This window comes from Panthera onca, chromosome E2 (genome assembly GCF_046562875.1).
Source record: "Panthera onca isolate mPanOnc1 chromosome E2, mPanOnc1 haplotype 2, whole genome shotgun sequence".
In the NCBI taxonomy this organism is placed as follows: Eukaryota; Metazoa; Chordata; class Mammalia; order Carnivora; family Felidae; genus Panthera; species Panthera onca.
The window spans coordinates 14,610,649-14,633,963 of NC_138353.1; the positions used below are offsets into that span (position 1 = coordinate 14,610,649).

A 23,315-nucleotide genomic window follows, 5' to 3' on the forward strand; every position below is an offset into this window, starting at 1 on the left:
AATCCCAAAGTTTAAATCAATGTGAATTTACATATTAGTAATTATTTGTCAGACAGATGGCAAAGAGGACCAGGCATGATGAGACAAGGATAAGAAAAATTCACTTGAAGAGGGAAAAAATGAGAAACTTTTTTAAAAAGTGTTTTTATTTATTTTTGACAGAGAGAGCGCAAGCGAGCATGAGTGGGGGAGGGGCAGGGAGAGGGAGACACAAAATGTGAAGCAGGCTCCAGGCCCTGAGCTGTCAGCACAGAGCCGGATGCAGGGCTCGAACTCACGGACCAGGAGATCATGACCTGGGCCAAAGTTGGACGCTCAACCGACTGAGCCACCCAGGCACCGAACCCCACCCCCCCCCCGCCCAAATCAGAAACTTTTAAAACACATTGCTAAAATTTCTTGCATAAGCATTGAGACACCTGGATTCAGTTTACAGAAATTTAATATGCACCTGGTTACAGAGTAAGATGGTGTGGTCAGGCCAACAGTGGGCTCACAAGACGCTATCAGGGAACGAATACACCACAGGTGTGTCTGTGTGAGCACACACTCCTTGATCCAACAATCTCAGCCTGAACCCAAGACAGACGGGAGGGGCTGGTCATTCTATAAAAATGTTTTCCCTTCTATGAGCTTGGTCCCCACATGTTTATACATACTTAATAATTAGGCTTCATGCGTCTAGTGGAGCCCAATGCAGGGCTTGAACTCGTGACCCTGAGATCAACAGTTGGACGTGCAACTGACTGAGCCACCCAGGTGCCCCCAGGTTTGATTCTTTTACACACCAGCTCTTTAAAATAGGATCCCACATGTAAAATGCCTATTGACACTGCTGCAGAAAGCTATTTACTCCAGGAAAGTGAGGGAGCAGTAATTTTCTCCTCATAGAAGGTTCTTCCTTGGTGTCTCAGTGGTTCTCAACCCTACCACTATGTAAGGATATGTAAGAAGATAGAAGAGAGATATGCGATAGCCCCAAAGTGGAAACAACCCAATGTCCACCATGAGGAGAATGGATAAACCAATTCGGGTGCGTTCATACCATGGAATAGTAACAAACTGCTGATACGCACATGAGTGAATCTCAAAAACATCATGCTGAGTGAAAGAAGCCAGACACTAGAATATGTATAGTATGATTCCGTTCATATGAATCTCTAGAGGCAGCAAAGCTAATTCTATACGGACAGGAAGCAGATTAATGGATGTCTACGACTGGACGTGAAGACTGGGAAGGCGCATAAGGGATGATGCTTTGGGGTGATGGAAATGTGGCTGTGTGTATATATTTGTCAGAACTCATTGAAATGCACGTTTAAAACGTATGCTTTTTACTGTATACAAATTACATACACATCAATAAAGTTGTATTTTCAATAAAGTTGATTTTCAAACTATAGCTGTTCAGGATGCACCAGAGACCAATTATCAACATCTAGCCTAACCATCAGTGTCACCCGAAAGCTCTCCAGATGGTAATTATTTGCAGCCAGGGACATGAGGCACAAGACTCTCCCTGTCCTGTAGGGGTGGGGTGAGGTTGGAAGACACCTGTGCAATGCTTTGTCCCTTCCTGGAAGAGGAGAGAGGAGGGAGTACCTCAGATGGAGAAGAGGGGCAGGTGGGGGCCAATTTACCTAACCCCCTACCCCTGTAGGTCAGAGACTTCAGGCTTCAGATTTTCCTCCTTCTCTCTTCCCCTTGGTTCCATGGGCTCCAGATGGGGGCCTCTGGCCCAGAAGGAGAAGGCTTTGGATTGGCAGCTGGGGCTGGAGACCAAGTGCCCTCTGTCTCACACCTCCCAGGCCCTCCAGCAGTACTAGGGCGTCTGTGTCCTCCCAGGCTCATGCTGAGGGCAGGTGCCTAGCACAAGCCCCCTGTAATAACTCCAAGAGCTTGGCCAGAAAGAGGGGGATGGGTCTCTGGGGATGTCCTTCACAGGGTGGACAAGGACCCTGGCCAGTCACCCACAGCCGGGACCCCAATGCATCCAGCAGACGCTGTAGCCGGAACACAGCAATCCCCATGGATCGGCCCTCTTCGAACTGGATCACAGAAAGCTCCAGCCGGAAGCATCCCAGAGTCTCAGCAGGACAAACCTGTGGGGACAGAGTGACTTGGTGTCTCTGGGCAAGGGTCTGATCCCAAATCCCCAAACCCAGGGTTTCTGAATTACGTCCTGGCATAAGCCCCTTCACCTCTTTGGGCCTCAGTTTCCTCATCTGTAAAACAGAACTCTGAATAATCCCTATCTTCAGGGATGATGCTAGCCTATACTGTCTGTGCCTGTGTAAGTTAGAAAATGACACTTCTTGGGGCACATGGGTGGCTCAGTCGGTTAAGCATTCAACTTCGGCTCAGGTCCATGACCTTGTGGTCCGTGAGTTCGAGCCCTGCCTTAGGCTCTATGCTGACTGCTCAGAGCCTGGAGCCTGCTTCAGATTCTGTGTGTCTCTTTCTCTGCCCCTCCCCCACTCATGCTCTGTCTCTCAAGACAGAATAAACGTTAAAAAAAATTAAAAACAATAAATTTTAAAAAAACAAAACAGTACTCCTTAAAACACTTCCAAGTGCTGATTTTGTCGGAACAAGATATTTCATTGCCATCAACCAGAAATTGACAAAAATATCCAGGATGTGGATGCTGACCTTGTTGTGGGATTCTTGTGCAGTGTACATCCTTCACATCCATACATGGTGGCCGTATCTACCTCATAGGGTCAGGTCAGTGTGAAGACTAAGTAAGCTAATATAGTTAAAGCGTTTAGACCAGTACCTGGCAGAGTGAGCACTATTAAAAATGTCGCTATCATCATCAGTATCTGTTGTTAGGTGCCAGCTGCTGTTCTCGGGGTGGGAGACAGCAGTGAACAAAATGTATTTGTGATGGCCGGGAGCTGGGTCAGCAGCTGGACAGCCAGAACACCAGCCTGCTGCCTCCTGCCCCAAACATACATGTGTTCTCAGCCTAGTGGAATTTCCCTAAATTTCCAACTCCAAGTAAAAAGCTAATGAAATACTCACCGAGAGATCATCAGGGGTGTAGAGAGTGCCATCATTTTTGTTTCCCTACAATTGGGGGCAGGGAACAGAATCAGATCTTGGAAGGGAGAGCCTGACCTTTCCTCAAACGTGCCCCACACCCTACCGCCTCCCTGCCTGTCTGCTGGCTCTCCCCTCCGTCTTCCTCACCAGCATCTTCATGATGGCAACAAGGAAGTAGAAAGGCTCCCGAGGGCAGAGGGGTGATCCTAGGCCTCCCAAGGGCCATACCAGCAGAAGGATGGTCCAGAGAGGCCACATGGGCACCCTGCCCACCCCCCAGGCCTTTTCTGGTCCCAGCCCAGGGTCCTGGAAGCAAGAAGTACAGGAACACTTGAGTGGCTCTGTCGGTTAAGTGTCCGGCTCTTGGTTTTGGCTCAGGTCATGATCTCACAGTTCATGGAACAGAGCCAGTGTTGGGTTGTATGCTGACAAGCTCGGAACCTGCTTGGGATTCTCTCTCTCTCCCTCTCCCTCTGCCCCTCCCCCACCACGCACGTGCGCACAGGCAGTCTCTCTCAAAATAAATAAACTTAAAAAAAAAAGAAGTACAGAGAGATAAAGAAAGCTGGAAGACTGAAGTGTCCTGTCCCCTTCGTGTCCATCTCCACTCAACCCACAGATACTCAGGGAATGTTCTTCAAGAGGCCAGGGAAGATGGTGACCCTAGAGTAGGCCCCAGGTCACAGGCCTCCCTGACACCTCTCCCCCAACCCCCACAGGAAGATATAAGACTGAGTAAGGGTGTGAGGATCAGCCTAGAGAAATTGGAGGGTTGGGAAGACCCGTCCCCACCCTCCCCACCGCCCCAAGAGATCTATCAGGCAGTACGGCGTGTGAGTGCGTGTGAATCCTGTGGCCTGTCTTCTCAGTGGGAAACACCTATGCTAGGCTTTAGACATATTTGCAGGTGTATATTTGGGGGGGGGGTCCTTGCTCTCTTTTCTACTTCTAGTTCTTTTTTCTTTTTTAAATAAATGTTTATTCATTTTTGGGAGAGAGGAGAGAGAATGAGAGGGGGAGGGGCAGAGAGAAAGAGGGGGGACAGAGAATCTGAAGCGGGTTCTGTGCTGACAGCCACAAGCCTGATGGAGGGCTCAAACGCAGGAACCGTGAGATCATGACCTGAGCTGAAGTCAGACACTCAACCAACTGAGCCACCCAGTGCCCCTCTACTTCTATTTCTGTATCAAGTACTGTATTTCTGTATTTCAAATATCTTGAAATCTCCATGCTTGTCTGTACCTGTCTGTCTTCTTTCCCTGAGGACTGGTCTCTCTGCCTCCGAATCGCCGTCACTTGTGTTTTCTGGATCCATCTGTAATTGATCTTCTGTCTGTCCTCTTTCTCCTCTTCTCCATCGGCCCCTTCTTTGTCTTTCTCCTTCATGTGTGCCCGTCTCTCTCGTGCTGTGTATCTGCGTGTGTGTCCTCCCAGGTCAGCCTCTGGATGCTCCCTTCCTTCACCTCTCCCCTCTCCCACCCTTTTGGAGCTGGACTCTGGGCTGGAGGATCCTCCCTCCTGCCACAGACCCACCTACCAATCTCCACCCTGTCTCCATTTTCCAGGCACCAGGTAAGCGACCACACCCCTTTGAACCTTGAACCTCGGATTCTGCTGCCAGGGACACTGAAGAAACTGTGGGCTCTCTGCAGCCCTGATAAAGAACCCTTTTGACTGGGAAAGGAGTATCCTGTGTGTGGGGGAGCCAAGGGGAACCCAATCCTGAGATTCCTCAGATGGGATTGGGGGGACTGGGGATGGAGAATACTATGGGGAAGGAGCCTGGAGAGTTGGGTGATTTGGGGGAGTGAAGAGATGATTTGAAGGACCCTAGAGAAAGAGGGATTTTAGGGTAGAGACCTTGAAGAGGGGGAATCTGGAGGGAGGGTCTCTAAGAAGTGGAGAATTCTGGGAGAGGGAAATTCCAGGGGAGGCAGTTGCTGGTTAGAGGACGCTCTGAAGGAAACGGAATTCTTAGGAAAGGTAGATTCTGAAGGAGGGAGCTCTGAAAGGGAGAGAAAACTTGTGAAAGGAGATTCTGGCGGGGACGTTCTGGGAAAAGTGGACTGCGGGCAGTGGGAGATTCTGGGGCCCTTGAGTGAAGGAAGATTCAGAGAAAGGGGGGGGGGTCTCGTTCAGGGCTCTGAAGAGGAGAGTTCTGGGGGGCGGAAACTGAAAACGGAAGGAAATTCTGGTGAAAGGTAGATTCTGGGGGAAGGGCTCTAAAAGGATTAGAAACATTCTGGGAGAGAATTCTCGAAGGAGGTGGGTTCTGAATCCTGAATCTGGGAATCCTGGCTGATTTCCTGCTGTGGGTTCCGTAGGTGAGATTCCGATGGAGGAGAATTTGGGGAGAAGGGTGTCTAGAGGGCAGGATGGAGTGTACAGGGGAGGATGATTGCTAGAGATGAGGGGCTAAGAAGGGCCCTTTCCAGAGGGTGAAAAGCGACATTTTGGGTGGAGGAAGGGGAGGGAGAGTATTAAAGAGCCGAAATGCAAATGAACCGGCCGCTACCAATGAGGACCGAGAATAGGAAGAACAGCCTCTCCTCGCTCTACTTCCGCGACTGCACGCGGCACATTTCAGGCCCCGCCCCTTCCACTCACGGGTCCCTCCTCCTCCGCTCGGGGGCCCACCTTCCCGCCGCGAATCCGAAGTCCCGCCCCTGGCTACAATAGGAGCCGTAAAGCTCTCTCCCGTCGCGACGCAGCACCCAGAGCGCCTGCGCAGACCCTGAAAAGCGGCCCGGGTGGCCCCGCACTTTCCTTTTCCGGTTGCGGCGCCGCGCGGTGAGGATCTCTTGTCTACGTTTGCAGCCATGCCGTCCAAGGGTCCTTTGCAGTCTGTGCAGGTCTTCGGCCGCAAGGTGGGCCGGGCGCCCGATGGGAGGGGCGGAGGGAGGCCGGGGTCTGCAGAGGTCTGTGGGCAGGGTTCTGGGGTCCACATGGGAGCCGGGGGCCGAAGCTCACGTGGTTCCGCCGTTTCTCCCTCGCTTTCCACAGAAGACGGCTACAGCCGTGGCGCATTGCAAACGGGGCAACGGCCTCATCAAGGTGAATGGACGGCCCTTGGAGATGATCGAGCCGCGCACGCTGCAATACAAGGTGCTGGGATTGAGGGTGGGCGTTTGGGTTGAGTACGGAGGCTCTGGAGAGAGATATTTAAGTGGATTCCTGGAAGTGATCTTGGGAGGCTGAGGGATCTGGTATCAACAACGGGCTGTATAGAAGGGGGAGTTGGGGGCAGAGAAAATGGGGCATTTGGAGATGGAGCTGTTTTCGGAGGTTTCAGATATTGTGCTAAAAGCTTGAGTTGAGAGTGAAAACGTGGATGTTGCAGATTAAGAGGATGGTTTCAAAAGTGGGATATGGAAGCTCAGTGATACTTGGGGACCCAATGGCAAGAGGAGTTTGTGTGGCAAGTTGATGGGGTCGTGTATCCTGTATACAGTGTAACGTTTGTTTTAACTGGTAGAGTGTGTATACATTTTTTGTGAACAGTAATTAGTTTGTTAAAAGATACGGCCTAAAGATAGGGTTTAGACATTGTAGGTGCTTAAAAGGCATTGGGAGAACAGGACCAGAATTTCTGTTTGTTGTGCTTTGCTGTGAAAGGGGTTCCTTGCCTGCTTGTTTCTGTTTTGGCCTCGGTTTTTTCAGCTCAGAATGGAACGAGTGGAGTCTGTTTTTTGCCTCTCTTACCTGTGTTGTTAATTTGAGGCACGTAACCTCGGTTATTTTTTTTCCCTTGGGTCATCCATAAAATGGGGATCATTTCTCCCTTGAAGGGTTGTTGTGAGGGTAAGTTAGATTGTCCGGGTAAACTTCTTGGCATGTATGAGAATGCATTTGTTTCTTCTTTAAATTTTGTTGCTTTGTATTTCATTTTTATTTTAATTTTTTTTGATGTTTTATTTATTTTTGAGAGTGCAGGAGGGGGAGGGGCAGAGAGGGGGACAGAAGATCTGAAGCAGGCTCTGCCCTGACAGGAGAGAGCACGATGTGGGACTCCAACTCAGCAACTGTGAGATCATGACCTGAGCCAAAGTCTGACACAACCGACTGGGCCACTCAGGCACCCTCTAATTTAATTTGTTAAATTTTAGTGTAGTTGACACGCAATGATATGTTTCTGGTGTACAACGTAGTGATAAGAGTGTCACTTTTAAACGTGAAGGATGATATGTGTTCCAGGCTTAGTTAGAATGTCATATGATAGTGTCCGAGATCTTTCTGTGTAGCAGATATCAAGTGCTGTGGTTTACTCTTCTCGATTGTCAGTTTTATGAAGGTTTTGTTGTGTAACCGGTGTTGGGGACCCAGCGGTGACCCAGGTGACCCCAGGCCCTGCCCTTATAAAGCTCCGAGTCTAGTGGAGGAGGCAGACTGGTCCCAGTATCAGACCCTGCTCCAGGGTAGTCAGGGCTAGGATGGGGGAGCCCAGAGAAGGCATCTGGCTCGAACCTGGGTGGGAGGATAAGTACAGGCTTCGTGGGGGGGGGGGGGGGTCGGAGGGACGGGCAGGGGGAGGTGGAGATGGGAATCTGTGAGCTGAGAGCTAAGACCTAAAGTATAGGTAAAATAAAAGCTTCCGGGCACGTGCAAAAGGTGTAGCGCTGGCAAGGGGAGAGCAGAGCACACAGGTAGTGTAGTTGTAATTTGGAAATGTGAGGCTCAAAGGGCTGGGTGGAGAGCCCAAGGGAGGGAAATCCAGAGAAAGCACCTGACATGGCCCAGGAGTGGTTTTTCACTGTTCCAGGCAGGTATGGTGGCTGTAGGGGTTTTCCTTGTTGAGCTAAAGTGCCAGAACTGGTCCTGGAGATGGGGACTCTGAGGCCCAGAGGGACACAGATGGGAGGGCCCAGCTCGGGTTCCCTTCAGCAGTCTGTCATCTGTCTTCAAATCGTCCCTGCTCTCCTAGCCGTGCAAAGAGGTCAGCGATGGCAGAAGCTACTTGGAGAGAAGTAGGGTGCTTGGTGCGGTGGCTCAGCTGCCCAGCCTGTGATCTAAAATTCTGTCATGGCCCTTGTTCCTCCAGCTACTGGAACCTGTTCTGCTTCTGGGCAAGGAGCGGTTTGCTGGGGTGGACATCCGAGTCCGAGTGAAGGGTGGCGGTCACGTAGCCCAGATTTATGGTGAGTCGCCGGAACGGGGCATACGGTGGGAGGTGGCTCTGAGAGCAAAGCCCTACTCTCGGGGCTTCCCAAAGCTGATACGTCCTTTTGTGTGTCTTCTTCACAGCAATTCGCCAGTCCATCTCCAAAGCCCTGGTGGCCTATTACCAGAAATGTGAGTAAGAATGGCTCCTTCCCATCGGGTGGGTGGCAGGCAAGTGGAGGACCAGCCCCGCATTTAGCCCCAGAGACCAGGAGGGTGCTTCCAGGGTTGTCTCAATCTTCACTCTCCTCTCATCCCCAGATGTGGATGAGGCTTCCAAGAAGGAGATCAAAGACATCCTCATCCAGTACGACCGGACCCTGCTGGTAGCTGATCCCCGGCGCTGCGAATCTAAAAAGTTTGGTGGTCCTGGTGCCCGTGCTCGTTACCAGAAATCCTACCGATAAGCCGATTGTGAGGATTAGGGTTCACCTTTATAATAAACAATTGTCATGGGACTTGAGGTTTCAAGGACTGTGCTGTGGTCGTTTTGTGGTGGGTCTTTGACTAAAAGAATTGCGAGAAACAGCCCGGCTCACTGCCGGTCTGGATTGTAAGGCTTTCCAGCGTTTTCAGAAGACACCACGCCTGGGTTAGTGTGGGTGGGTGGGGAGGCGGGGGGGCAAGCTTGAGACCCAGTCTCCCCGCGCTTCTAGTAGAGTCCAGCGTGCGGGCACCGTGGAGGCGGGGTGGTTCTAGGCCATTGGTTGTGTGGGGTGTCCTCTTGAGTTGTTTTTTTTTTAGTCCTTTTGCTGCTGTTGTGATGGCGTGTCAGGGAATAGCGGGGGAAATGTGTAAGATCAGTAAACATTAATAGAAACTTGGGTGCAGCCTGAAGTCAACTAGTAGGGCCGTAATTGGATTGGGAAGGGATCTTTCCTAATGCCAGTCTGTAGGTAGATAGACTGGAGATGTGGGAGGGGTGGGATCCTTCTGACTGGCTTCATCCTTCAGGATGTCAATACTACCTCCCGGGAAGGGCCCCCTGTGGCCTCTTGAAAGCAGGTCCCGATTACACTCATTGCAGCAACTGTCTTTACTGGGCTCAGAATGTGGGTCTGAGGACTTGTTCATCTGTTGTGCCTGCCACGTAGTAAGAGCCAACATATCGTAGGCTCTCCATTGCTACCACTGGGCTACACGGTATTTCCGTTGTCGAAAGTTCTGTGGACAGCACTGGTGTATGTTTAAGGAAGCAAAATGTTGCTTGTGGATTCAGTTACTTTTGGTTTTCCCTCCCCATTTTTACAGTGAAGCTAATGAGCTTCATTGGGTGGGAAGGGCATCTCTGCCCCGATCAGCCCTTGCAGCCAGCCTGGACACCTCCGCCATCTGTCCCCAGGCAGGGTCCCACAGGCTCCCCCTGCTGGGGGTACTGGCGAGAACAGCGTATGGCATCTGGACATTGATGGAGAGGGGAAAATTTTAACAATTTTTTCATGAAAGAAGGAACTTGAAATTTATTGACCGGTTGTCTTTTCGGTATGTGCCCCACTCACTCTAGTAGTCACGTGCAGCTGGCAAACTGGGCAGCGCAGATGAGAGAACGTTGCCGTCGTTGAGGAAAATTGGACTGGACACAGCACTGATGTGTGGGGAGCGTATGCAAATAGCGTTTCTTACAGATGGACGGTGGGGTTGATTGGTACCAACCAAGCGCCAGGCTAAGCATTGTTAGGTATACTTGACGTTCCTCGTGAGGTGGCTGACAGGCTGGTGTCTAAATGTTAGGTAAGAAGATTAGCCTAGTGGCCATGTAACTGCAGCTCAAGTTTAAATTGCAGCTGTAGTTAACGGGTTTGGATGACATTAACCTAAATGTCCCGGAGAGGGCAGGAGGCCACTACCCTTGCACTTTGAGCCTGATCGGTAGCTCTGAAGACGGCTGGGCTTGCAGTGGACGAGCAAGGAAGGTGTTCCTGAGGAGGTGTCGGAGCTGGGGCTGTGAAGCAGGTAGGAGTCAGGCAGGTGGGAGTAATGGAGTGGGGGGGGGGGGGGGTCAGGGGTCAGGTGGGGCTTAAGCAAGCCTGGTGTCCCTGGTTTCCTACAGGGTTCAGAGACCCCCTTACAAGACTCCTGGCTCCCTGCCAGAGGCACAGCTGGGATGCATCTTGCATCTGAAAATGCTAAGGGGGCTCGCCTCTCTTTCCCCTCTTCAGGCTTTGGAGGAGACTGCCCCTTTCTCCCTCCCTGCCGCCTCCTCAAATACCGGGAATTCCGGCGCCACTGGGAGCCCAGGCCAGGCTGAGAACTTTCCTTCAGCTGGGAATGTGCAGCTGGGGGTGGAGGAGGGGAGGGCCGCAGTCCTGACCCTGGCGAGGCTGCGGTGCAGTAGGCCCAGGCCACTCAGCCCAGGCCCTAGTGTATGGCCCAGTAACCATCTAATAAATACCAGAAGCCAGCAGCTAATACTGAGCCAGGCTTTGTTTGGGATACTTTACTCTGCCAAGAATCACCTAGAGCCCCTGGTGCACTAGGCTGCAAGCCCTGTTCTGGTAGGGAAGGGTTTTCTTGAACCAGGCCTGGCACAGGATAGACACTCAACAGCTCAGAGCATGGACTCGGGCTACGTGGTGTGGATTTGAGTTCCAACTCTGTCCCTTAGCAATGTGACTGAGCAAATCCCTTATTCTCTCTATGCCTCTGTTTCCTCATCTCCACAATGAGGATCAGAAACCATCCTTGTGGCACACGGGCAGCTCACTTGGTTAAGCATGTGACTCTTGATCTCAGCTCAGGTCATGATCTGGTTCGAGACCCGCGTCGGGGTCCGCATTGACAGTGCGGAACCGGCTTGGGACTCTCTGACCCTCCTCCGCTCTCTCTCAAAATAAAAAAAAAATATATAAAAACTTCAAGAAACCATCCTCATGTGCCTTTTAGAGATGAGGATTCAGAGTGAATGAGTTCACATAAAGTGACTAATGCCTGAGCTATGCAGTTAGCACTCCATAAGTTTCCACTTTTTTTGTTAGCTGATTGTTAAAACTTCCGATTCCTAGGCTCCTGCCCTGGAGGTTCTGATTCCATAGGTTGGGACTATTGGGGGATCTGTTAATTTGAACAATGCCCCGATGAGTCAGGCTCAGATACATCTGGGAAATGAGGATATGCTCACTGTATCTTTCCAATGATCTTACAAGGCAGGTACTGTTGTCCTCGTACAATTGAGAAAACCCAGACTCCCAAGGGAGGTTATACACCAACTAGAAAAGTCAGGACTTGGAACTCAGCTAGGACACTGAAGCCGTAGGGAATTCCAGGAAAAAATAAATAAGACAATGTGCTAAAAGCACAAGAGGTTTAGCATTCAATGAACAAAGCTAGTATTCCAAAGAAACTGCTTAACTTAGGCAGCTCGCTGGGCATGCCATTGCTGGGAGGGGGCCGAAGGATTCTAACATAAAAGTCTTTTGTCTCTGACCTGAATTTCTTTTTTGGGGGGCGTGGGGGCACGCCGGGGCACTCTAGAGGCCCCAAACTAGAGCGAGGGGGTGAAGAGATCCAGTGTGTGTAGGTGGGCACAAGAATTGGAACATTCATGACGTCGGGGAGTGGTTGTCCAGAGAACTCAGATGTGGAACAGACTTCCAGAATCCCAAACACATTCATTCTGGTGTCCGCATGGACTGGTCTCTGAAATTCTGTAGTCCCGAGACCCAGTATGATCTAAGGAGGGATGGGCTGGCGAAAGAGAACGTTGGATGGCTGCCCTGCCGGATTAGATGGTTGGGTGAATGAGACGTAGGAGTGGCTGGAGGTGACATTGGGAAGGGACAGATGGATGGAGAGGGCTGGTTGGAGAAAACAGGTGGGATAATGGAGGAATGGATTGGTGTTAGAAAGGATACTAGATGGGGTAAGCGTAGGGTGATGATGGATGAATCGGATAGAGATGGCTAAATAAAGCATGCCGTATGGATTGGGAGATGGACAGGCAGACGGGAGGAGAGGGCTGGGGAGACAACCGGATGGATAGGCCCAGGGATAGCTGAGCAGAAGAGATGACAACACATGAACTGGATAAATCGCGGAGGGAACGGACTTCCACGTCTGCCTGGGACAGAGCTGCTTAACTTGGCTTTCCTGGATGGCATCAAGCCGTTCATAAACTCTGAAACAGCACACACCAAAACTCTAATGGGTGGTTGTCAGCAACGCTCAAAGAAGTTGGAGATTCCCCCCCACCCCGTACTGAGCCACGGATTCGTGCTGTGTCAGCCCTTCCCATTCGTTGTCTGGTCCTCCCCCACTGCCTCCGGAATGGGAAAAGATACAGAACTTCAAAATATGAATGAACAAAATATTAATGACAGCCCCTTCCCCCATCCCTGTTGAGTTAATCAAGGTAAGTAAGGAGAGCCATTTGCCAAAGCAGATCCCAGTTGCTGGAAAGCTGCGGCAATTTTTACACCTTTGTTCAGTGTCTGGACATCTGGGTGAAGTTCTGAGGGTCTGTGGCGTCTGGTTGAAGTCCTTGCTTTTCAAGAAGTCTGATATCCTGGCTCACATGTGGAAAGGGGCATCAGGAGCTCCCTGGGCCCTACGAAGGCCCACGGATTCCTGGGTGGGGGCCAAGAGAGCAGGATGGTTTAACCTGACCTGGGCCTTGGCTGGCCGTAGCCGCCCACCGCCCCCGACATGGATGTTGACCGTGGTGGCATAGCTGAGCCTCCTGGCTGGGGGTGGTGGGGGCTGAGGCTGGGGTGGTGGTGAAGGTGCCCGCGATGCCGGGGCAGAGGAGGACCAGGGACCCCGGGAGGCTGGGGGAACTTCTCCCCCAGGCCCTTGTCTCCGAGCGAGACTTTGGCTGATGTAGGACGCTGCCAGGTATCTTGAGAGGGCAGCTGCACTGGGACCCAGGAGCTGACGGGTTGGAGGAGGGGGACTGTGGGGTGGGGTCAACTCTGAAGACTCTGACCGGGCGACATGAGACACCGGGTGGCCTCCTGGTTTGGAGAAAACCATGGTGGTTGGAACCGGGATGGGTAACAGGCCCTGACTGTCCCGAGAGCCTTCCTGCTCAGGCAAAGCGGTCGCAGCTGGAACATGAGTGTCCGTGAGGCTCTTCTGCTCCAACAAAGGTGTAACTTTTTGGACGTGGAGGTCTGTGAAGCTTTGTTCCTGAAGCAGAGGTGCAGCAGATAGCCCCTGGATGTCTGGGAGGCCTCCCTGCTTGGGCAAAGGCGGGAGGGCTTGGAGGGCTTGGGCCTGGGTGTCCGTGAGGCCTTGTTGCCGGGGCAAAGGTGCGGCAGCTGGGACGTTCGGGTTCTGGGGCAAGGACAGTGGGGCGTCGGCTGGGATCTGACGGTCTAGGCAGCTTCCGTGTGCAGGCACAGGTGAGGTACCCGGAACCTGAATGTCTGAGAGGTCTTGGGGCAGAGGCAGCGGGGCGTTGGCTGGGGTCTGGTGGCTTAGGCGGCCTCCGTACGCAGGCCCAGGTGAAGTACCTGGGACCTGAATGTCTGGGAGGTCACGCTGCAAGGGCAGTGGAGTGTTGCCTGGGATCTGACGGTCCGGGCTGCTTCCGGGCGTAAGCAAAGTGTTGACGGCTTGCTCACAAACAGCAGCTGGGAACTGAAGATCCCCGGAACCGCCTTGCTTCGTTGACAGGGCGGTGGTTGGGCTCTGGCTCTGTAGGTGGCCTTCTTTCTTGAGCACAGGAGTGGTGGCTAAACCCATGGCATCAGAACCACGTCCCTGCTTGGGTATAGCTGGGCTGGTTGGAACCTCGATGTCCACGTGGCCTCTGTGCTCAGGCAAAGGCGTGGTAGCTGGAACTTGGGTTTCCAGGTGGCCTTCTTGATCAGGTAAAGTTGTAGCTGGAACCTGATCGTGTGGGGGGTCTTCTTGCTCGGGCAAGGGTGTGGGGGCTCCAGCCACACTCTGTATATTCCAGAGGCCTCCTTGCCCAGGCAAAGGGGTAGCAGCTGGAACCTGGATGCTCAGACGGTCTTGCTCAGGCAAATTTGAAACATTTAGACCCTGGCCACCCAGGCAGCCTCCCTGCTTAGACAAAGGTGTGGCAGCTTGAACCCGGGTGGCAGGACCCAGAGGGACAGATTCCTGGGCACACGTCAGCGGGAAGGCCAGCTCACATACCAGCACGTGTCCAAAGGCAGGCAGGGGCCCTGTGTGCACAGCAAGAACGGAGTCAGGACCGCGATCTCAGTGTGGGCCGTCTCTGCTGACCACACACCCGGACCTCACCTGGCTTGGCCTGCTCACGGGGCAGGGAGGGGGACAGCTGCGGCTGGGCCAGAGCACGGGGCCGGCGGCGGGGCGCGTTGGCCGACGCCCAGGTCTCCGCCCGCTGCATCTGCTGGATCCGCTCGCTGTAAAGCCGGGCCAGCTCGCGCACTCGGGAAGCTGTCCTCTCCGAACTCGGGGCTCCTGCCTTCCCACTCCCGCCACCTCCACCCAGATCCGAGTCTTCCAGGATGAGCAGTGGCTCTGGGAACCCGGGCCGGGTCAGCTGCCCCTGCTCCAGTGCCTGCCAGGCGCTCCGGATTTCTGAACAGGAGCGGAATCCCAGCTCATCTGAGAATCCCTGGTCTCGGGTGACTTCCTGGGACTGGAAATCTGGGAAGGATTCCCCTTCCTCAGGATCCTGCTGCCCTACCCTGCCCCCAGAGGACCGCTCTCCTTTGGTGGAACTGCTTCCAGGAAACAGTTCTCTCCTCGTGGCTAGAGCCTCATCGGGCTCCCGCAGAGCTCCCTGAAGCCAGGAATCACAGGGAAGGGCGGGAGTGCTGGGAAGGCTAGGAATGTCAGGGACACTAGGGATGGATGGAAGGCAAGGCATTTCAAAAACATTGGAGATGTCAGGGAGGCTGGGAAGGTGGGGAATCTTGGGAATTTCAGACAGGCTGGGAATTTCAGGGAGGTTGGGTACGTCTGGACTTTTGGTACGGCTGGGAACGTCGGGAATTTCAGCCGCACTGGAACTTTCGAGCCCTTCTAGCACATGGAGTGGGGAAGGCTCCCGTTCATCCAACTCCAGCTCTTCCTCCTCCTCCTCTTCTGAAGAGTCCCGGCTGGGAAGGGCTTGGAATGTGAGGGCTTCACTGTCGCCTGGCACCTGCGAGTCTCCAGGGAACGCGGTGATGTCGTGGGGGGGCGGCTGTAGTGGGCACTGGGGAAGAGGCCAAAGATACCATGGTGGGCTGGCCCTCCGGCCCCCCGGACTGTGCCTGACCGAGCTAAATCCCAAGGACGCCCTGATGTGACACCCAGCTCACCCCTGGATCCCGGAGGCCTCTTTGGCTCAGCAGCTCCAGGATCTCCTCCGTGATCGAGGTCCCGGAGGGTTCCAGCGTGGGGGGGCCAGGGTCCTCTAGGTCCTCAGGGGGTCCGGAAGCTGGAACTGGTGGCTGAGGCTCCAAGGGGGGGTAGAGCTCCCCCTCACTGCCAGCATGCTGTGAGCAAGGAAAGAGGACGGAGGGCAAGAGTCGAGGGCCGCCCATCTCTTCCTCCCAGACTCAGAGGAGTCCGGGTCCCCAGACCCTGTGCTAGGGTATTTCTTACCTTGAGTCTAGGCTTAGCTGCGATGGAGAGATGAGAAAGAGAAGAGTGAGATGCAGAATCTGGATGATTCCTTACAGCCGATCCGCTGCCCCTATCAGCCCTCCCCCACGCACACGGGGCATCTCTCGGGAAGAGATCGACAGAGAGGCACGGACCCGGCCGGGCTAGGGTGGCCACTTACCATTCTGTGCAAACATAACATACGGGTCCTTTACTGGCTCTGGGGAGAGGACACAGGGACGTCAGGGGCCCAGCTCCCCCCGCGTTCTCTCGTCAACTTTCAGGTGGAGGACACTCACCAGACTGTCTGCGGCCACGGCGGGTAGCAGAGGGTCCTGGAGACGGAGCTGTGGGAGAGGCAGAGGAGAACCCCACGATGAGCCCAGCCCCAGGCTGGAGGGGACAGGCCGGGGGTACAATTCCTGGGGGAGAAGCGGGGGAACCTCAGGGTTTCATCTTCTTTACCTGTGTTCCTTCGTCCAGGGGTGAAATTTCTAGCATCCCGAGGTCGGGGAGACCCAAGAGGGGGCGTCGGGGGCTCTGGGATGGGCTTACTTTTAGGAGCACCTGCGGGGAGACATCGGGAACCCCGTGATCTACTTTTCCTTGGAAGTCATCCTCCTACTTCCACATCCTCCCAACCCAAGGCCCCAACTCACCGTGCAGGCTGTTTTCAAGGAGAACTTGTTTTGCCTGAAAGAGACCAGGGTGAGGGGCTGCGTCGCCGGGGGGCTGCCTCCGAGCGCCCCAGTCACAGTCCTATTAACGGGTGCTACTCTGTATGAGGCACGTCACACGACTGGTGATTATTAGTAGTCACCACAGGTGTGCGAACTCGGTGCTCTGACTCCTCCAGGTGAGGAAACTGAGGCCAGAAAGGTAGCGTCCCTTGCCCAAAGTCACACAGCAGCGATGTGGTGGAGCTGGGATTCAAACCCAGGCAGGAATTTATTTTTATCTACTTGTTTTTTTAAAGAGTTGGCATCGTCTTACTTATTTTTTTAACGTTTTATTTATTTTTGAGAGAGGGGCGCCTGGGTGGCTCAGTCGGCTGAGCAACCGACTTCCGGCTCAGGTCACGATCGCATGGTTTGTGAGTTCGAGCCCCGCGTCGGGCTCTGTGCTGACAGCTCGGAGCCTGGAGCCCGCTTCGGATGCTGTGTCTCCCTCGCCCTCTGCCCCTCCCCCACTCGTGCCCTGTCTCGGAAATAAGTGAACGTTAAAAAAAAATACTTTTGAGAGAGTGCAAGTGGGGGAGGGGCAGAGAGACGGGGACAGAGGATCCCGTGAAGGCTCTGTCTTGACTGCAGCGAGCTCAATGTGGGGCTCACACTCATGAACCGGGAGAGCTGAAGTCAGATGCTTAACCGACTGAGCCACCCAGGTGCCCCCCTCCTTTTCTTTTTAAAATGCAACTTATTGATCACGGTCTAAGCGAGCCCCCTACTCTCAGGGTCTCGTAGCACTACGGGAGGGGGGTGGTCCTCCAGCATTCCGAAGCCCCTTGGATATGGCAGGAGCTGTACCTTGGCGGGGATGGAGGCGGGGTGGTTCTCAAAGAAAAGGCGCTGGAGACAGTGAATCCACAGCCTCTTCTCTTCTTGGTTCTTGGCCTGGGGGTGGGATAGGGAGTCGGGAGCCAGGTGGAAGGTCTGGGGGCTGAGGGGAACCCTGACCGCCCAGCCCCACCTTGCACTCACCTGGAGCAGGTGCCTGTGTTTGGGAATGGTCAGGTCGGACACCTTGAACCCTAGAGGATCTCGAGGACTCTCGCTCACACTCAGGTTGCAGCACTGGGTAAGGGGGACAGAACGGGGCAGGGAGCTCAGAGCCCCCGAGACTCAGTGTGTATCTGGGTTCCTACCTCCTAGAAAGATGTGCCCCATGAGGTTGTGTGGTGGGTCCCCTTACCCCCTGTGGAGCACCCCCCCCCCCACCAGGCTGGGCTCTGCTCTCCCTCACCAGTCCCTCGCCCTCATCTGGGTCCAGATGTGCTCCCCTCATGAAGATGCTTGCCTGGTGGGCGAATCCAGCCCCTCCACCGGCCCTCACCTGTATCCTGATGCCCTCACCCTTCATTAAACTTCACCCCCATCCTTGGACTCAAGAAAATACGGCCCTCAAATTGAGGCTGGGTTGTTCCTCCTTTGCAGACCCCGCCTGCCCCCAGCTATCCCGTAGGTACACAGGTGTAGGTATTCAGAATACACCTTGCAGGTGACATCCTGGTCCTGCCCCCAACCCTGAACTCACGAAGATATGGCCCTTGTAGGTGTACTCCGGACCCCGGCGTTTGGCCACGAGCAGCATCCGTGAGAAGAGAAAGAGCAGCCTCTCGCCCCCTCGAAGTCGGGGGCCGCCCCCTCCGCCACCTCGGAACGCGCCCTCTAGCACCAGCTCCCCGAAAGCACTGAGCTCCGGGCCAGTCCAGCCGCCAAGCCGCCGCTGCACTTCCTGCCGGGCCCGCCAGGTGCGCAGGGCACAGGGGCGCGCACACACACCAAGACCAGGAGGTTAGCAACAAGGCTGCACTACCCCAGCCCGTCCTCCGAGGCCACCCCCGCCAAAGGCCCTCGTGCCCACTGCCCCCATCCAGCAGCCCCAGCCCACCCTGGGGTCACCTGGAGGCGCGCAGCATGCTCCTGCTTGCGTTTCATGTCATTGATGTACCAGGCGACCGCTGTCATGGACACAATGGCCTCCTCCACCATCTCACGGCCCCCGGCGCCCGGGCCCTCTGCCCAGTGCTTGCCTAGCTCCTGCCAGGCAGGCACCCAGGGAGGGAACAGAAACAAGAGAAAAGGATGGTAATGATAGGAGACAGACAGATACCAAGGCAGCGACAGAGGTGGCGACCCAGAGGAGGACAGAGACAAACAGGCAGAGACAGAAAGAGGAATCAGCTGGAGCCAGTCCCCACTGGTGGCAAGAACTTGTCCCCGACTGCTGGCCCAGTTTCTAGGGACTTGTCCTGGGTCCACCCTGCAGCTGTACCACCAGGCGGTCAACGGCCAGGACCTTGCCCTCCCCGAGCAGCACCCCCAGGGCCACGCCTGACCTGCAACAGCAGATGGTACTTGAGGATGCGCTGAACAGGCTTCAGCAGGAAGCTCTGCAGGGGCAGCGAGTGGCGGAGCTGGGCCTGGCGCTCCTGCAGCCACAGGGCTGCGGGCGGGGACAGCGACAGCTCCCGGAGCAGGGCTAGGGAGCTGGGGGCGGGGCACAGGTCAGGGGGCTGGCAGCCCCCAGCGGGGAGGGCGCAGCGGGGCGTGGCCAGGGTTTCAGGGGCTGGCAGGGGTCAGGGGCAGCTTAGGGAGAGCTCGGTTAAGGTCATAGGCTGGCAGGGGCTGGAGCTGGATGGGTTGAGGTGGAGGGAGGTTGGCTGGCACATCAACTCAGCGGGCAAAGGCCTGGGGCCCAGCGGGGGCTCCTCACTCCTCACCCCTCACCTCGGGTAGTTCATGCAGTACAATGTGTAGATGTCAAAATCCTCACTCTGTGGGTGACACAGCAGTTAGGGAGACCTGAGGTCCCAACTCCCCGGGACCCCCCCCGCCTTACCCCAGCCCCATCCCGGACTGAGAGCCCCCACCCTGACTCACCCTTTGCACGAAGCACTCGGCAATGCCCCCTGCGCTGCTGCTGCCCTCCAGGTCCTCCAGGAGCTCACTGTGGGGGAGAGGGCGAGGTCAGGGACTGCCCTGTCCCCACAGCCCCCCGTGGGACGACTCCAGGAGGCTGGGGACTTGGTGGCTGCCAGGATCTCTCAAGGGGCTATCGTATCCGAAGGGAGTCTTCTGATTGCTATGTGGGGAGATCACAACCCCGCTCAGACTTTGTCCATGGACAGCGTCCCGTTCCTCAGCCCCAAATCTTGTCACAGCTGCCATGAGCCTAGGGGTCTCGTGATATGACCCAGGGAGAGGGGTGTCATGGGCCTCAAAGCTGGGATCGTCTTAAGAAGCTGCTGTGATCCCGACATCTTGTCATGTCATCTCAGAGCTCCTGCAATAACGTTGAGATCGATCTCATCAAGACGCTCAGAGGGGTCAGGATCCTCGGACGCCAGCATCTTCCTCACTGGGTCCAGGCCAACCATCTGGTTTGTCTGGGACTGAGGGGCTTCTCGGGACGACGTGGTCACGCGAATGCTCACGCTATCATGATCTTTAGGTCCCCCACATGAGCCGTGGGTTCACTGTGATCTCAGACCTGACCTAGTGCTGAGACCCATCCCCGTACTTAGATCTCATCTGGGTCCTCGGGCTCCTATCCAACTCCGCCTCCACCACTCTGGTTCCTTCACTCCCCATCATGATCCCTGCCCAGTGTCACTACCTCCCCATGTGCCAGCCTGGAGAGGGGGTCATGGGACTCCAAGGTTTAGGTTAGGATACAGCCCGCCTCCCCTAGCCCTACCAGCTGGTGCCCCTGCCCGTCCCTCCCGCCTCTGACCTGCTGAACTCGTAGATGTCCTCGATGTTGGCAAATAGTATGCCCACCTGCTCCGTGCTCAGCCCTAAGACCCCACCATCCAGCAGAGGACCCAGGTAGTCCTGTGGGGATGACTGGGGTTATGGGGGGCGGTGGAGGGCTGGCCCGGGTCCCCACTGTGCTCGGGTACCCCCCTGCCTCACCTCCACAATGCTGCGAAGGTCCCGGACATAGGCCCGCTCTGTCTCCACGATCTCGCGAGCCACTCGCTCTAGCCTCGAGGGTTTGGCGGAACCCGGAGTCCCCACCGGTGACAGATGCAGGCGGATGGGGGGTCCTGGAAGGGGCTCTGGCCTAGAGGCCGAGCAGGCTGGGGCGGGCCCTGGAGCCGGGTCCCCCTCGGAGCCCACCGTGCTCAGGGATGTGGAGCTCCCAGAACCTCGGGGGGAGGCCATGGCAGGGGTTGCAGGGGCTGCCAGGGGTGAGAAGCAGGAGGTCAGGCCGTCTCCCCAGCTGAATGAGTGCAGCCCTACACTCACTCACCCCAGGTCAGCATCTGCCCCTCCCCTCCTCCCGGGGCTCCCTTTTCCTCTTGCCACTGCACTGCCTTGGTCCTGTCCTGTTCTCTCCCATCAGGATCTTCTCTGGGCTTCGACCTCCACTTTTCTAATCCACCTCCGTGTGTCAGCCTGGGAGATCTTTATTAATTTGCCCGTTTGACCCTGTCACTTTAAGTATAACCCCTTCATGCCCTCAGGAGAAAGTCCAAACTCCTCAGATCCACACTGCCCTACGCAACGTGGCCACCAGAGACTTTTCCAGTCTGTTCTCTTCCCACAGACACACCACTTCTCACACTCCAGACTCCAGTCGTATTCGGCTGCCTTCAGTTACTTAAAAACACAGCCTTCTCTCACCTCTACACATACTTTTCCCTCTGTGTGGAATACTCTTCCTTGCTTTTCCCAACTCATTGCTCCTTATCTTTTAATTCTATTATGTCTCCTCCTCCAGGAAGCCTCCATTGAGTTCCCATACTGGGCTCCCACAGGGAGAGGAAAGGGCAATCACCCCCACCCCCACCCCCGCCCAGGCTTGACCGCTGGACTCTGGGTGTCAGCCTCTGGACTGTCACCATCTAGGGATGGTTCCATCTGCCCCACCAGACTTGGGAACTCTGTGTAGGCAGAGCTGGGACTGTCTTGGTCACCCTATGTGGCCAGCACTGGGCCAGCCAGTGTCTTGAATGAAGGAACAAATGCCCAGCAAGCTCCACCCTCCCTTGGACTCTCACCTGTCTGGGTCTCACACACAGCTGCGCAGTCACACACTTCACCTGTGGGGCCACCGCCAAGGCTAGGGCTGGGTTTGGACAGGCTCGGTCCGCGGGCTCCCTCGGGCATGGCTGAGTGGCTCAGCGGCTTCTGCGGAAAGACCCCCTTCTCGGATATCAGGACCCCATCGGCTTCCCCGCCGCCCACACTCACAGATTAGGCCAGAGAATTAGGAGTGTGATCTAAGTCCAGGAGGCACCGGAGAGTAAATAATGGGGCAGACAGAGGCATAGTGATAGAAAGAGGGGCACCGGGAGAGATAACACAGAGAAAAAGATGGAAAGGTTGAGACAAAGAAGAGTGAAGCTAGGAGTCTGGTCTGTCTGGGGCCGGAGGCTCAGGGATCCTGGGAACGTTTGGGCTCTGGCTGGAGCCGAGGGCGAGGGGCAGGGCTGGGAAAAGCCGTGGGCGGGAGGCCGGGAGGTCCCTGGGGAGGGCGGAGGAGGCTGGGGGACCGGATGCCAGGGTCCTGCAGACGGCTCCCTCCCCCGCCCAGGGCTGCGAGTTGGGGCGCTGGCCCTGAGCCCTCGACCCACTCCCCTCTCCAGCCAGTCCCTCCGCGATCCGCTTACTGTCCCCACCGCCTCAGCGAGGGTCCCCAGCGCCTTCCCACACCCTTTCAGACCCAAACTCCCGCCGGCGCCTCCGCTCGCCCCCCGCCGGCACGCCCCCTCATTGTTCAGCGGCAGCGGCGCCGCCCCCTCCCCCAGCCCGTCGGGGCCCCTCGCCTCCCCCCTCACCTCCCAGGGAGTCTCCAGCCCCGAGACGAGGCTGCCGGATTCCTATTCAACCCTAGCACGGTCCCCGGGGAGACGCAAAGCCGGACTCCTGGGTCTCTGCAAGTCAGGGGCGTGAACTTCGGGCTCTCAGCCTCCGGGAACCAGAATCCGAGGTCTCTCGGAGAGTGGGATGCAGCGGTCCGAATTTCCTGGTCCTCTCAATGGGGGATGCTGGGAGTCTCGACTCTTGGGTCTCAGATGGGGTGCTGGGGACCCAAGTTCCTGAGTCTTCTAGATAAGGCCGTGGGGCGACCGGATTCCTGAATTCCCCTAACTCTAGGAGCAGGGATTAAACCATCTCCAGGCGGGAGCGCAGGGGAGTCCCCAGTTCCTGGGTCCCCTGGAAGGAGTGGGCGTTTCAGCACCAAACAGACTGGCCGGGGCGCTGGGAGTCCGTTTGCCAAGTTCGGATGCTGGGCTCGGATATCTGGGAACCGTTGGAGGTAATCACCGATCTGGGATCCTAAGTTCTTTAAAACGGGGTGCAGAAAGCTCGGCCTCCAGGAACGCGCGGGGCTGACGTCCCGGACTCCCGGCTCCTCCAGGAGGGGGCGCTGGGCACCTGGATATCTGGGGTCCTTTAGCCTGGACGCGGGGTCCCGGGCTTCGGGGTCTCTCAGGGAGCGGTGCACAGACTCGCGACGCCAGAGTCCACGACTTTGGACCCTTCGGGTTCTGGGATGAGTACCACGGGGCTCCGGCGGCGGCAGCGCCACATCTGTAGCGGGAGAGTCCGGTCCCAGCTGTGAGGCGGGGGGCGGTCGCCTAGGGCTTCCCCTCCCCCCCGAGCCGCCCCGGCGCACATCCTGTTCCCGCCCGCGGGGGGGAGGGGCTGCCTTCCGGCCAGCCAGCCGGTAAAGGGTTAAGACCCCTCCCCCCTGATTCTGAATATTCATGAGAAGGCGAGTCCCAGAAAGGCTACACCCCCACATTCCAAAAGCTTCTGACTTTTCCCTTTTACAGCAAGGGCCTTCAGGGCGTGAGAATCCGGAACTGGTAACGCACTTTCTCCCATTGGTCAACCGAACAATTCTTA

At 55.7% G+C, this 23,315-nt stretch overlaps 3 protein-coding genes across 9 annotated transcripts; 1 reads left to right on the top strand and 2 right to left on the bottom strand.

Annotated features, from left to right (window-relative positions):
- Positions 1-152: 152 nt before the first annotated feature.
- Positions 153-4,538, bottom strand: LOC132690544 (uncharacterized). The gene is made up of 4 exons (XM_060651099.3): positions 4,291-4,538; positions 3,196-3,354; positions 3,028-3,072; positions 153-2,102 (listed from the first exon to the last, which is right to left on the bottom strand). The coding sequence occupies exons 1-4, from the start codon at positions 4,432-4,434 to the stop codon at positions 1,848-1,850; spliced, it is 603 nt and encodes a 200-aa protein (XP_060507082.3). The 5' UTR covers positions 4,435-4,538; the 3' UTR covers positions 153-1,847.
- Positions 4,539-5,780: 1,242 nt separating this feature from the next.
- RPS16 (ribosomal protein S16) lies at positions 5,781-8,676 on the top strand. Its single transcript, XM_060651101.2, has 5 exons — positions 5,781-5,915; positions 6,052-6,153; positions 8,087-8,183; positions 8,290-8,337; positions 8,467-8,676. The coding sequence occupies exons 1-5, from the start codon at positions 5,868-5,870 to the stop codon at positions 8,610-8,612; spliced, it is 441 nt and encodes a 146-aa protein (XP_060507084.1). The 5' UTR covers positions 5,781-5,867; the 3' UTR covers positions 8,613-8,676.
- A 3,818-nt stretch (positions 8,677-12,494) lies between these two features.
- PLEKHG2 (pleckstrin homology and RhoGEF domain containing G2) lies at positions 12,495-23,210 on the bottom strand. 7 transcript variants are annotated; one of them, XM_060651093.3, is made up of 19 exons: positions 22,241-23,208; positions 21,503-21,590; positions 20,370-20,638; positions 20,188-20,288; positions 19,335-19,401; positions 19,182-19,228; positions 18,791-18,941; positions 18,354-18,491; positions 17,986-18,186; positions 17,433-17,525; positions 17,259-17,345; positions 16,392-16,425; positions 16,198-16,299; positions 16,032-16,079; positions 15,914-15,952; positions 15,733-15,749; positions 15,447-15,623; positions 14,416-15,340; positions 12,495-14,336 (listed from the first exon to the last, which is right to left on the bottom strand). In XM_060651093.3, exons 2-19 carry the CDS (start codon positions 21,567-21,569, stop codon positions 12,712-12,714), a joined length of 4,188 nt encoding a protein of 1,395 aa, XP_060507076.3. In that variant the 5' UTR covers positions 21,570-21,590; positions 22,241-23,208; the 3' UTR covers positions 12,495-12,711. The 7 variants fall into 7 exon arrangements, with proteins under 7 accessions (XP_060507076.3, XP_078294567.2, XP_060507075.3 ...); XM_078438441.2 differs by having other exon boundaries at positions 21,461-21,590; XM_060651092.3 differs by having other exon boundaries at positions 21,503-21,605.
- Positions 23,211-23,315: the final 105 nt, after the last annotated feature.